The sequence below is a fragment of the Schistocerca cancellata genome, chromosome 6, assembly GCF_023864275.1.
Source record: "Schistocerca cancellata isolate TAMUIC-IGC-003103 chromosome 6, iqSchCanc2.1, whole genome shotgun sequence".
In the NCBI taxonomy this organism is placed as follows: Eukaryota; Metazoa; Arthropoda; class Insecta; order Orthoptera; family Acrididae; genus Schistocerca; species Schistocerca cancellata.
In genome coordinates, this window is record NC_064631.1 from 584,730,026 (window position 1) to 584,745,392 (window position 15,367).

At 39.8% G+C, this 15,367-nt stretch overlaps 1 protein-coding gene across 2 annotated transcripts in view; it reads left to right on the plus strand.

Annotated features, from left to right (window-relative positions):
- Positions 1 to 9,470, plus strand: part of LOC126190785 (NSFL1 cofactor p47-like) — a 56,530-nt gene extending 47,060 nt beyond the window's left edge. The window contains exons 7-8 of one of the 2 annotated variants that reach the window (XM_049931328.1): positions 3,901 to 4,125; positions 8,488 to 9,470. In XM_049931328.1, coding sequence (XP_049787285.1) covers positions 3,901 to 4,125; positions 8,488 to 8,620 — 358 coding nt within the window. In that variant the 3' untranslated portion in view covers positions 8,621 to 9,470. The remainder of the gene's footprint in view (positions 1 to 3,900; positions 4,126 to 8,487) is intronic. The other variant, XM_049931329.1, reaches the window with a different exon arrangement.
- Positions 9,471 to 15,367: the final 5,897 nt, after the last annotated feature.

Consider the following 15,367-nt stretch of genomic DNA (forward strand, 5'->3'; position numbering starts at 1 on the left):
GCTTCTGAATAGAATTGGGCAGAAAAGAAATTTGTGGCACAGCCCGACTAGGAGAAGGGATAAGTTGATAGGTCACATTCAGAGACCTCATGGGATCATCAGTTTAGTACTGGAGGGACGTTGGAGGGGGGTGGGGTAAATATCATAGGAGGAGATCAAGAGATTAATACAGTAAGCAGATTCAGAAGCATCTAGATTGTGGTAGTTATTTGGAGAGGAAGAGGCTTGCACAGTATAGAGAAGCATGGAGAGCTGCATCAAACCAGCTTTAGGACTGAAGTACGCAACAACAACAATTGCCTTATACAATCGTTTTTGTAGATACATGTTCACTTAAATTTCATATTTACTAATGCTAGCGTTTTGCAGTCCGAAAGTGCATTGTTGCTGTATGTTGAACAAAGGCTTTTATCATCAGTTTGGCACCTTCTTGTTTTTTTTTCTGGATGTTTTTTGTCTCCTTGCTTTTCAAAAAAAGTGTATTCACTGCAATTAGTTGGATTTTGTGAAAAAAAACCCTAAGTGTGTCTTCTGTGATCTGGTAACTTACTTTTTTCAGTCTTTTCAATTGTAACAAACCAGACTTCTTATAGGTCCAGTCTGACTTGGCCCAGGTCACACTGTTAACCCATTCCCAGGAGAGGGATGGCAGGTTGGGAGCAGTCCACATGTGCAAGTAAAAGGGTCCAGTCCAGGGCATTCCTCTCATATGCAGGCAATATTTCATCAAAATTAGCCATAATCTTAAGTAAACGTCATGTCAAAGTAATCTTCCACTCACCTACAAAGACTTTGGCTCTTTGCGGTTCAGTAAAGAATGACCTGGGATTGTGGGTGGCTGAACAAAATACTTTGTCAGTGTGGCAAAACCTACATTGGTCAGACAACGCGCACAGTGCATGGAAGGTGCATTGAAAATGATCGCCACGCTTCTTGCCTTTCGTAATTCATTAAGTCAGCCATAGCCGAGCATTGTATTTCCATGGGACATTCCTGGATTATTCTTCCACAGAAATCTTGGCCTCAATGAAATCTTTCTGGGATTCAGTTATTAAGGAATTGGTGGAATTACGTTTGGTGGAAGGTCTGATTAATCATGATGGCAGTTTTCAACTGTATAAGGTGTGGAACCTGGCGATTTCTTTAATATCTTCAGAAAGAAAACATTTTGTGACTAAGTATATGTCTAACAACAGTTAATTTTATTAATTTGTCATCTGAATTTTAACTCTCTGAGCCCACATCCTGACAGTGCATATAGTATCACCACTACGCTTGTGTCTGTGGGCCATAGATGGACAAGTCTTCCAGGAGGGTGCAAAACTCAATAGAAGTTGCTTGTGTAGCAGCTGCCTTTGTGCCTGTATCGCCATGCCAGTCATTGGTATGAAGTTAGCAATGTGAACTAGCAATCTCCGTTAAAAAACACTCTCCTGAAAATGGGTAGATGGTTGTCAGCGGAAATATCGTGCCAAGAAGTTGATGTCATCTGGCTGCAATTCTGAAACTTTTGTGGAATATTTTGATAGTACTAATGTAAAAATAACAAACTGTGGTTGTACATTTCTTGCGAAGTGTTCATGTCATTAATACAGTGACCCATTTGTGGTAAAGTTGATGTGAAGAACCCCATTTCAGTTTTTCAGTAATTCAGTATGGTTAACATTCCCTAGGGTACACTGCAGTACAGCCACTGTAATCTTACGTTCACCATTCTAAGATGCTCAATAAAATGACACTGTGTAGATGTACAATTCGAGGAAGAATGGATTATTTGTCTACATATATTCTCTTTTGCTAATTGTTTGCACTTTTTGTGGTCAGATATTAGGAATTTATTTGTTTGAACAAGTGTCAGTTTAATTGAAGGTGTTTCATCAACTTTTTTGATACCTGATGGTTGTAATTAAACTGATGCAGTGTGGACTGTATACATCGTAGAATGGTGAAATATTGTAGCTGTGTTCCTTAATCGGTGCCCTTGCGGAGTATGTTGAAAAAATAATAGTTCCACTTTCTGCCACCAGGTGAAAATATGGCACTGTAAGCAGTCAGAATGTGGTGTGGATGCAGGAAAAGGGTAGGTCTGGCATGTTTATTAGAATAAGGTCACAGTGTTCAGTATGGTCTCTCGACTTAGCAACATGCTGTATCTGTAACACGGCAATAGTCGTCAGTTACTCGCAGCATATCTGGTGTAATCAGAGTGACGTGTCATTGTAAGCTCTACTTCAGATCTAGGAAAGTTTGGATACATGCCTGATAGACACGATCTTTCAGATAGCCCCACAATTGGAAGTCACGTGGATTTAGGTTGTAGGATCTGGAAGGCCGCACATCTTGAAATTACCTAGAGGTGATGTGGTCATTACTGGATGTTTCTCAAAGCAGATCCTTGACCTTGCAACTGATACGTGATCTTGGCCCATATTGTTTAAAAATAATGGTGTTGACACAGTTGAATTTGTGCAAAGCTGGAATAACATGTTGCACGAGGACGTCCTTATAATGTGCTGATGTTACTGTACACCTAGAGCCTCACAAGGTGTCATCTCCTTGATGCAAATTGGACTGATAATAAAGGAGCTTGTGAAACCACACCGCACCACAGTCACAGAAGCAGAGTGCAGTGGATGTTCCTGCACAACATGTGGCAGAGTAGAACCCAGTATGGAGCAGTTCTCTTCGTTCACGTCACCTATTTTGGGATTTTTATTTGCTGCACATTCTGAATCTTTTGGGGATAGCAGTGTAAAATGTGGCGAAAAATCTTTTGCACAGTTGACCAGAGGAGAGACGACTCCTATGACATAACTCGAGCACTGGCTGCAGAATTTTAGGCATGTGCTGCATGGTCAGCTATAGTTACAACTGCCATGGGAATGGATACCTCTCTTTCCCTACAGCACCATCTTATTTGTCTGTTTCTTCAAATTTCTTGATCATTCTCTGTAGCCTGTTGATTGACATGGGCCTCTTTACAGCTGTGTGTGTCAGCAATATTACTGCAATGCAGAACTGCTATTGCTGCCATTCTGATAAAACTACTTTACCAGCAGTGCACAGTCTTCAATAGCCATTGCATTTCGTGTGGAAAACTTCAACCATCTTAATCCTTTACACCAACAGTCACTTCACAAGAGAAATCAACATGCATCACCAAGTGGCAAACAGGATACTTACGTCAAAACAGGAAACATTCCACATTCTGACTGCTTACAACACCATATTTTCACCTTGTGGCAGAAAATGGAATTATTATTTTTTCAGCACACTCTGCGAGCACACTGATTAATTAACGTACCTATGATGATGATTCAGTGTCCTGCGATGTATAAGCCCACACTGCAGCAGTTGGAACACCGTCAGTTTAATTGTACCCACCCTGTATATTACAATAAAGATGCTTGGGAAGAAAGTACTATCATATAATTAGGAACCAAATTCAGCAGTTTATTGTAATTTACAGTATTTATCTTTTCTTCTGCACACTTTCATTCAGTCTGAAGATACATTTGGAACAACAACAGTTCACCTGCCATGGTTCCAATATGGTAGTTGGAAATATTCCCTGTAGAAGTAAGTTCATGAGTTTTGCTAATTAGAGATTAATTTATAGGTGGCATAACAGAATGACAGACACATTTTTTGGGTGTTTCTTTGTTCACTTCATTTAAAATCTAGTGTATTATGATTGTTAATTTATAAATATATTAGCAAATAATTAATTCCTTGTTTTTTTTTTTAATAATGTACTAATGTTGGGTGCCATGAAACACTAATAGTTTTATCCTTGTGGGCATTTACTACTGTATTTGAGTTTTAAATGTTGTTTCCCCGGTTTGTGTTAATTGTGTGTGGTGCCTGCCCCATGCTTGCCTCTCCCTGGTGCTACATCAGCAATACTGCCGGTGATTGCAGTCCATCTCCTGCAACTATCGGAATAACAAAACCAATGGATGAGAAGGACCGGGAAGCAAATGAAGAACAGGCAAAAGCAGTTATTGCTGTAGATCAGTCTCTGCCGACTACTACAGTTCAGATAAGGCTAGCAGATGGATCACGACTTGTTGGGCAGTTCAACCACTCTCACACAATTGGTGATGTGCGGAGGTATATCATCACGTATCCTTTACCAATGATCCTCTGTTATTTGATTTCTTGTTTCAGTGGAGTGCTTTGTGGAATATAATTTGTACTGTGCCAGCCAACTTTTCTAAGTTTGTTTTACAGGATAATCTGATATAAGAAAAGAGCAGTAGAAATAGACGAAGTAGATTTTTGTAACTTTGAGTGCTTGCTGCAAATCCCCTGGACCTCAGCTTTATCAAAGACAACAGGCTTACTTTAGGAGAAAAATAGTAGTTAAAAACCAGATATATGTGGACAAAATTCTAAATATTACAGTGCTCAGAACAAAGTCACACTCTTATCACAACATTTTATCAGGTGCTCTAGACCCACATGTGTGGATAGATTTTTGTACTTTATGTTAAGATTTTTTCTGTATATTCACTGATGGGGTAAGTGAAGATAATTTGTTACTACGATTGCACGAGCTTTTATTAATCTATCTTCACATTCTCTGTAGGAGCGAAATAATAATATTTTTAGTTTCTTCCATGAAAGCCAGATCTTAAAATTTTTCAGTACCTTTGTTAGACTGTGTGCCAGTTTTAATTTTTCAGCATTTCTGTCATTCTCTCTCACAACAGCAAGAAGTTTTTAATCTTTCTCACCATCCGTTGTTAACAGACAATTTATGATATCATTTCAGCCTAGTATAGATCCCCCACACTTACCCAGCATTGTAGTAGGACCAGTCAGTTGTTGTACCATCAGTCTCTTTCATGGATAAATAGTAGCTTTTCATCCAACAAATAAATTAAAAAACACATTCTCTTTACTTACAAGTGAGCCTCTGTGACACTTTGTCTTCATACTTCACATTAATCTCAGGTAGTTATATGACAGACCTAGCCAGCTGTGACTCATTAATTGCGGCTATTAAATGTATGCCCAATAATTTTTAAACTTCCTATGATGGACACACACACACACACACACACACACATTCACAAAAACCTACATGGTAGTTCCTGTTGCCCTAAAATTGTGAAGTTTGTTAAAAAGCAAGGCTTCTCAGTACAAGTAAAGGAAAAAATCCAGCAGTTTTTAATTTGTAATTATATCACACACAAAAATATTTTTTTCGTCATTCTCGAAAGTGTTTTAATTCCTGGGACAGATATTTCACCACTATTGGTAATGATAACAAGCAAAAATTATTGAGATTTTCCATTCCCAGGATTGCTGGCTACCTGTATAAGTAATTAATTTTTTATGGAACCCTTGTTGTGAGAGTCCTACTCAAACTTATCAAGATTTATTATTGATGATGATAATGATCATGAAGTCCCATACTCCTTTACAGAGCGTAGGGGAATGACGCTGGAGACCCACGCCGTTTACTAGGCGAGGTCCTAGTGGAGGTGGTTTGCCATTGCCTTCCCCCGACTGTAATGGGGATGAATGGTGATTTATTATTATTATTATTATTATTATTATTATTATTATCATCATCATCATCGTCATCATTAATTACTATTTTTTAAAAATATCTGCTATGCAGCTCTCATTAATTATGTAGTCACTTTTTAATATTGTTATTGAGCTGTTATTGGTGCCCCCAATCAAGCCCTCCCCATCCCAAAGAAATGGACTATTTTATGCAAAACAAACTTATCCAGCATACAACTTACAATGCTTACCTGCTATTTGCCACGAAGAAAAATGATCCTAATCCTACTCCTAATGATCCAACTCCCCAAGACACTATCCAAATTGAACCCTGCCTGGAAAAGTTCCGTCCTCCGTCACAGCGGGACCCACCTCCTCTTCCTCAAAATCACCCTCTCCAAACTTTCCAGGAATTTCTGACTTCCAGCCTTGCCTCTCAATCCCTCTTAAAAAACCTTAATCCTACTCCCAACATCACCACTGCTGAAGCCCAGGCTATCCGTGATCTGAAGGCTGACCGATCCATCATCATTCTTCCGGCGGACAAGGGTTCCACGACTGTGGTACTTGATCGTCGGGAGTATGTGGCTGAGGGACTGCGTCAGCTTTCAGACAACACTACATACAAAGTTTGCCAAGGTAATCCCATTCCTGATGTCCAGGCGGAGCTTCAAGGAATCCTCAGAACCGTAGGCCCCCTTCAAAACCTTTCACCTGACTCCATCAACCTCCTGACCCCACCAACACCCCGCACCCCTACCTTCTACCTTCTTCCTAAAATTCACAAACCCAATCATCCCGGCCGTCCCATTGTAGCTGGTTACCAAGCCCCCACAGAACGTATCTCTGCCTATGTAGATCAACACCTTCAACCCATTACATGCAGTCTCCCATCCTTCGTCAAAGACACCAACCACTTTCTCGAACGCCTGGAATCCTTACCCAGTCTGTTACCCCCGGAAACCATCCTTGTAACCATTGATGCCACTTCCTTATACACAAATATTCCTCACATCCAGGGCCTCGCTGCGATGGAGCACTTCCTTTCACGCCGGTCACCTGCCACCCTACCTAAAACCTCTTTCCTCATTACCTTAGCCAGCTTCATCCTGACCCACAACTTTTTCACTTTCGAAGGCCAGACATACCAGCAATTAAAGGGAACAGCCATGGGTACCAGGATGGCCCCCTCGTACGCCAACCTATTCATGGGTCGCTTACAGGAAGCCTTCTTGATTACCCAGGCCTGCCAACCCAAAGTTTGGTACAGATTTATTGATGGCATTTACATGATCTGGACTCACAGTGAAGAACAACTCCAGAATTTCCTCTCCGACCTCAACTCCTTTGGTTCCATCAGATTCACCTGGTCCTACTCCAAATCCAATGCCACTTTCCTTGACGTTGACCTCCACCTGTCCAATGGCCAGCTTCACACGTCCGTCCACATCAAACCCACCAACAAGCAACAGTACCTCCATTATGACAGCTGCCACCCATTCCACATCAAACAGTCCCTTCCCTACAGCCTAGGTCTTCGTGGCAAACGAATCTGCACCAGTCCGGAATCCCTGAACCATTACACCAACAACCTGAAAACAGCTTTTGCATCCTGCAACTACCCTCCCGACCTGGTACAGAAGCAAATAACCAGAGCCACTTCCTCATCTCCTCAAACCCAGAACCTCCCACAGAAGAACCCCAAAAGTGCCCCACTTGTGACAGGATACTTTTTGGGACTGGATCAGACTCTGAATGTGGCTCTCCAGCAGGGATACGACTTCCTCAAATCCTGCCCCAAAGTGAGATCCATCCTTCACGAAATCCTCCCCACTCCACCAAGAGTGTCTTTCCACCGTCCACCTAACCTTCGTAACCTCTTCGTTCATCCCTATGAAATACCCAAACCACCTTCCCTACCCTCTGGCTCCTACCCTTGTAACCACCCCGGTGTAAAACCTGTCCCATGCACCCTCCCACCACCACCTACTCCAGTCCTGTAACCCGGAAGGTGTACACGATCAAAGGCAGAGCCACGTGTGAAAGCACCCACGTGATTTACCAACTGACCTGCCTACACTGTGAAGCTTTCTATGTGGGAATGACCAGCAACAAACTGCCCATTCGCATGAATGGACACACACAGGCGGACAGTGTTTGTTGGTAATGAGGATCACCCTGTGGCTAAACATGCCTTGGTGCACGGCCAGCACATCTTGGCACAGTGTTACACCGTCCGGGTTATCTGGACACTTCCCACTAACACCAAATTGTCAGAACTCTGGAGATGGGAACTTGCCCTTCAGTATATCCTCTCTTCTCATTATCTGCCAAGCCTCAATCTCCGCTAATTTCTAATTTCAATTTGCCGCCGCTCATACCTCACCTGTCTTTCAACAACATCTTTGCCTCTGTTCTTCCGCCTCGACTGACATCTCTGCCCAAACTCTTTGCCTTTACAAGTGTCTGCTTGTGTCTGTGTATGTGCGGATGGATATTATGTGTGTATACCTGTCCTTTTTTCCCCCCTAAGGTAAGTCTTTCCGCTACCGGGATTGGAATGACTCCTTACCCTCTCCCTTAAAACCCACATCCTTTCGTCTTTCCCTCTCCTTCCCTCTTTCCTGATGAAGCAACCGTTTTTTGCGAAAGCTTGAATTTTGTGTGTATGTTTGTGTGTGTATCGATCTGCCAGCACTTTCGTTTGGTAAGTCACATCATCTTTGTTTTTAGATATATTTTTCCCATGTGGAATGTTTCCCTCTATGGAAATTGTATTTGCCTTCCATTTGCAAAATGAAAACAGATGTTAATGTGAATGGTAAAAATACTTTTTCTCATTCCTCCTTGACCAAACTTCATTCAAATCATTGATCTTTTCTGATAGCCCTTCAACTTTCAGTTAGTGGAAGTCGACTGTTTTTACTTTGTATGCTAATAATTGTTTGCCTTAACCTGTGTATCTAGAGCTCGTCCTCAGTATGAGCATCAAGTTTTTTCTCTCCTGACAACGTTTCCTAGTAAGCAGTTGGATGACAATGCAGTCACACTCAAGCAAGCAGGAATACTGAATGCAGCCATACTCCAAAGGTTAACATAAGTTGATAACAAGAAAGCAACTGTTTCAAATGTGATAGCAGAGAAAAGTGACTCTTGTATGATTGCAGTGTGTTCTGTTTATGCTATTTTTGTGTTACAAAACTGATGTAACATAATTTTGTGTGAAGCTGCCTGTGATTCATTTTATGTCACAAAAGTATATAAAAATTAATAAAATGTTATGACAATACTCATAAAATAAGGAAATTAACTGGAGAATCCTCAGCCCAACATTTGAAAACTCAGTTGAAAAAAGATAAATACAAATTTCTTAAAAAACTAGTTGAATCAGATTACAGAACAATTAACTGGTGTGAAAAATGTCTTACCGCATTACTTAGAATATGTAATTCTACATAGTTCATAGTTTTTGTTCTTGCTCTTTTACATTACTCACTGGAGTGATTTGTCTGATGTGAAAAGTAATTTTGGTGGATGATGCTCTTCAGTTTCATTGATGAAGCAGCATGTCCCATCAAACTGTTGACTGCTGGAAACTGGAATGCAGTGATAAACTTACACCAAACTTATGTTAAGTAAGTTGGGTTATTATATTGCTTCACACCTGTCTATAAGACAATCATACCTAACAAAAAAACTTCAAGACAATTTATCTACTTCTGTATGATATGGTAGAAGAATGTTATATCAAATATGCAGAATTACAATTACAGTCAGCTCATCAAAAAATATTTGTATGTTTATTAATAAACTTCTGTGGCCTTTTCGTTTATCTGTGCTGTAAGCAAGAGAGAAGGAAATGTGTCTTCTTGTTGCTTATAAATAAACTGCTTTTATGTCACAGTAATTTGTTCTATACAGGTGCAAATTATTCATGACAACTTGGATCAAATCACTTTTAAGTAAAGTTTTGTAGTTTGGTTTCTTTGTGTCCCATAGATTAGTAATATCCTTACATTTACTCATAACTGTTGTAGTGCTCATATCCTGGTTTTAAAAACTTACTTCTACACATTGTTATTTTCTGTGTAAACTGAAAGTATCAAAAATTTCACTGGGTACAAGATGAAAATCCACAAAAGCAAAACAAGGGTAATGTATTCAAATTAATAAAGTGATGTTGGGGGAACTACTTTATGGAATGAGACACTGAAGGTACCTGAGTTTTTCTGTTTGGGCAGCAAAATAACTGACAATGACAGAAGTAATGAGAATAAATAGTAAGAAAAGAATTACTGAAAGAGATAAAATTGTTAACAGAATGCAAATGGAACTCTGTTCTAAATATATTTGGAGTATAACCTTATATGAAAGTGAAACATGAATGTCAATGTCAATGGGCAGATTGAATAGCTAATGAGATGGTAGAAAATCCATTTGGAAAAAGAAATTTCTGGCACAAATTGACTAAAAGGAGGACTGTCGATAGGATACACTGTGAGGCAATATCAGTTTGGTAGGGAAAAGAACTGGTGGACTAAGGGGGAAGGGGTTGAGATTGCAGAGGGGAGATCTTGACTACAGTAAGGATGTAGGTTGCAGTAGCTGTGCAGAGATGAAGAGGCTTGCACAGAATGGACTAGCTTGTGGAGCTGTGTCAAATGAGTCGTTGGACTGAAGACAGCAATAACACTCGTGTACTGTTTGTGCAATGTTACAGCATTTAGTAATAGATTTGGTCTTGACATGGTGCAGTATCGTACATCAAGCATTGCACAGTGTGATATTCAGTATAAGTTCTACATACTCATTCTGAAAATTTAATAGTGGAAAACACCCACATCCCTGGTGCCAGTGGTGGTCAGCAGTGTATTTGCCCCTTTTATCCCTAAATGATTCTTGTGGAACTGGCAGATTGAAATTACCACAGAAATTCTGAATCTCATTTTAGTTTCTGCAATAGTTCACTTTTGTTTTCTCTCTCACAACAACTATCTCTGGATTTATGTTAGGACTGAAGAATAGATACTGCATGTGTGTGTTAAATTGTGATATGGTTGCATCTTTTTGGACACTGCCATCTCACCACAGGAACTGGAAGCATGCAAGTAAGTCTGAACATGTAAAGTGGTTTCCGGGTGAACAAAGATGGCAAGGAAGAGCCAACACCACTGCTAAAGTGTGGTTATTGCCCTCTTAACATGATAAAATCTCTAGCACAAAATGGAATGGTGACATTTGATAAAACAATTATTGAGAATGCTCCTCTACTGAGGAACACACAGTTGCTTGTGTTGAATTAATAACTTACCAGTGTGTTAACTGATGAGCAGATTAAGATGCATGTAAATTTAAGGTGGGCCGTAAGGATGAGAGCACAGTGCTGGTGACTACACACACTCCACTATAAGCCTATCACTGGTTTCTACTTACTTTTAAGAAACTGCAGCACAGTGCGCATAGGTGTTCCAAAAATGAATTCATTTGAGCTCCGCATAATTGTAGGAAATATCAAGGTTGACTTTGTGTATTCTCTTTTGTTAATTTTTTTAAATCCCAGCAAAAATTATAGCCCATTAAAAAGCAAATACAATAGTACTACCGTATTTACTCGAATATAAGCAGCACTCGAATCTAAGCCGCACCTGAAAAATGAGACTCAAAATCAAGGAAAAAAAATTTCCTGAATCTAAGCCGCACCTGAAATTTGAGACTCGAAATTCAAGGGGAGAGAAAAGTTTTCGGCCGCACCTCCAAATCGAAACAAAGTTGGTCCATTGTAATATGAGACACAATTTAGGTCGAATGAATGACAATAGAGCTACAGTAGTTTGGTTCGAGTCGTAAGCTTAGCAGTTAAGCTTTACCAGGTAGCCATTGCTATGCGTCAGGCGCTCCGTCCGTATTTATACGGGTACCCTTCCTTTTTCACATGCTTCGTCTGGTTTGAAATGATTGCTTATTTTTCTTTGATCTGATAAGGGCCGTTCTCTTTGTTATAGGTGTTTACGTCACTCTAAGCTGAAAATGCATTACTGTACTGTGTCATGCATTGTTTGTCGCCTTCTGATAATGTGTGTTTACGACCTGTCGCCGCTTGCGGCATGGCTTACTTTTGTGCACGCTACTGCTGCTTACAATTAAAAAACAAAAGAGAGGAATAGTCTCATTAGCGAAACAATGGCAAGAGACTGCTATTTGTTGTTACTTACACTGCTGCTTTCTTCAATAACGATCAACAAGAACCAAATAATAGATTGCGTATGATAGAAGATGTTCTGAAGGAGAGTTTAGCGAAAATTTTTCTCCGTTTGAAAATCTTTGCAGACGCTTCTTTAGTACATTACATTCTGCACAGAAATTAGTCATCTTACATTTAAAAATCTAGTCAATTGCCGTGCTTCATTTCTGACAGTACCACTATTAAGCATAAGAATAATACGTATATAAACATGACATGTTATGTATATTCTTCCGCGTTTGCTGTTGTCTCACTCTAGTTTCGTAGTTTATTAGGCAGACAGGATTTAAATGAGATAGCAGCAAACACGAAAGAATACATGGCAAAATGTTTATATTCATATTATTCTTATGGTGAAGAGAATACTGCATGTGATTCACAATACATAAAAGTTCCTATTAGCAAACCATCTCTTCTCAGAGGTACGAAAAAATTCAGAGCGTAGAGTTAGCCATATTGACAAACATCCCAAACAGTCTTGCCAGTCGGATTTTCGTAGTACATTGAAATGCTGCTACATTCGAAGATGAACAATACGGAATTTGTATTTACTTCATTGGATAATGTATGAAAAGTGGTCGAAACTCGGTGTGGAGAAAAAAAGCTCATCTTCCACCTTTCTTTTTAAATTTATTTACTGACGCAGAGGTTTTGGCGCCAGTATTTATCTTCCTGCCTGCAAAGCACGCCTGTGTAGCGCTACATATATTCGACGGCAGAACTTATTTTGGTGGCACCTACCAACATTTGTCCGAACTTCCGCTTACTTTTCACTCGATTCTAAGCCGCAGGCAGATTTTTGGATTACAAAAACCGGAAAAAAAGTGCTGCTTAGATTCGAGTAAATACGATATTTTTATTCAGACCATCTTAAAGGATGACTTGTCACCATATGGCTCAATCAGTACAAACAACCAAGAAGACTGAAATCCTGGTTCACCTGTACATGAAATTAGGTTACTTATTTTATATGATGATACTGACAATTTAGATATCAATGTGCTGTATATAGGCTATGTCAATATTGCTAGCCAATGGCACCTAATGCACAGGATGAAGGTGCAATTGACTAGTACCTGCAAAGACGTGGTGAAAAAATTTAATTTCATGGGTCATATAAATTTTTTAACTTTTTGCAGCAGCAGCTATGATATTAAATCCATTATTCATGTTTTGTAATAGCAGTCTGGAAAACTGTTGGTATCACTGAATGTTTGATGTGATAGGAGGGGCTGCATACTTCTCCAGTCCTTGAAATTTAATCAACACAGCAAAGACACAGCAGTATGTACTTGAAGTTAGACAACAAACTGCCTACCTGAACAGATAGATAGATATTCAGCGATCATAGGCCCTGCAGAACACGCTGCAGCCACAGACTGCCTCCATTCCTTCCTGTTTTGTGCCCGGTTCCACCAGGTGTCTTCAATTCCCAGAGCTGCTAGGTCCTTCACCAGGTCGTCCATCCAGCACTGCCTTGGTTATCCAATGGGGCATTTGGATTTCTGTTTCCCCACTAGTGCCATCTTCGCCTGTCTTCCATCTGGCATACGGGCTACATGGCCCACCCATTTGTTACGAAAAATAAACTTGCCTACCTGAACAGCTGATGCAAATTTGTTGTGACAGAGTCTGTATCAGAATCAAGATTTCCAGCACTTTCTCTGATGGGCATTTACCTTGTTCAGTAACAAGGGTCAATTCCACATCAGCCTTACAAAAAATTTTCCCAGGCCAGTTACATTTTACCAGCTCTGTAAACTGACATTTTCATGTAGATATGTATTGAGAGAGTGATAGATTCCTGGAAACAATTTTGCAGCTTGCTTGAACAGTTAATGATAGTTAACCTTTTCAAATATTTTTTATTATGTATACTGTAAGTGGACATAAAATTGAGAGAAAAGCTGGTATTTTGAAAAATGCTGGCTCCTTCCTCAGTCATATTAAGCAACTCCCATGTATCTACTATTGTCTGCTTACATTCTTGTGACTATATGGACAAGTGCAAGAATAGAATCCTCTTTACAATGAACAATTACCTGCCATACTCTTTAACTGGAATCTTTTGAGCCTGGAATTTAGGAAAAAATAGGTTTTAGGAACCTTACAGCTTCAGTAGGAAAAGAAATGCCATCATAGCAAATGCTTATTTGCAGCTCCACACTTATTTAATTTTCTCAGCAGAGTTCAGTCGGATAGCTGAACAGCTCCTTGATGTCAGTGTCCAGGACTAGAGGGTAGGCATTTTTTCTCCATTCATCAATTGTGCCCATAAATATATCTGAATTTGCTGAGGAGATGAGGACTGAATTTATACTTAAACTTGAGCAGTATCTTTGGAAAGGGAGCCTGTACTTTTGCGGCAGGTTAACAGTCATAAACACTAAAAGCCATTTGATGATAACACTCCGTACATGACAAAGGCATGGGAAATAAAGACAAGTTGTATATAGATTGGAAATTTCTTGTGAGGAGGTTAACTCAGAATAGAGTGTTAAAAGAGAAATGCTTGCAGAAACGGAACAGTACAATATTACTGCTGATTGGTCACAAAATGCTGTTTGTTACTGATTAAACCTCAAGTTTAAGACGTGCTTCTGTCTTCCAGTTAGAGAGGAAATGTAGGATGTTTGAATAGGTGGATCAAGCTGACTCCTTTCAGAAATTACAGTGTTTGTGTGTTGTTTAGAGGGATTAGATATACAGAGAAAATTGATTAAAATCTGCTACTACCTTTTTAATACATTGGAGTGCAAGCCCACATTCATACCTAGGCCTATCATGTAGAAAACTGGCTGTGCTTGGTAGGATATAAATAGATTTTGTTTGATAGCAGAATAAAATTGTTAAAAGGGTATGAAAAAGTTAGAAGATTGTGATTAAATTTAAAACAACAAGAATGGCAATTCCAGTTGCATAGGCTTCTTGTTTCGGAAGAAAGGCACACAATAAGTGCTCAGAACATTAACGCCATTTGGCCTGTAAACAATTATTTTCTAAAAACTGGACAATTTCTCCTCTTGGAAAAGTACAGGATGACTAAACAATGGATTTTGTACTGTAGAGCAGATCTGATGCAGAGCACTTACAAGAACCACAAGAACTGTATTACAAACATTTTACACCAACCATTTCCTAGATTGTCTGAAGTCTGTGCCTGTCCCACTTCCACCATACACCCTGCTTGTCACCACTGATGCCACCTCCCTCTATAGCAACATCCCCTATGTACGTGGTTTGTCTGCTGCTGAACATTTCCTTAGTCAGTGCCCATCTGATTCAAAACCTATGACATTCTCCGTGCTCACGTTAATCAGTTTTCACTTACAAAACTACTCCTTTACCTCTGAGGGGAAGACATACAAACTGACCAGGGGCAGAGCCGTTGGAACCCGGGTGGCTCTTTCCTATGCCAACCTCATGTGTTGCTTGGATGTAGCTTTCCTGGGATCCATCAACCTTCAGCCTCTAGTTCCATTTAGATACAGTCATATGGACACATGGGGAGCTGACCTGTTAAAATTCTTGGATCTCTAAATAAATTCTCCGTATTAAATTTCACACAGTCCTATTCTGAATCCCATGCCACTTTCTTTGATGTTG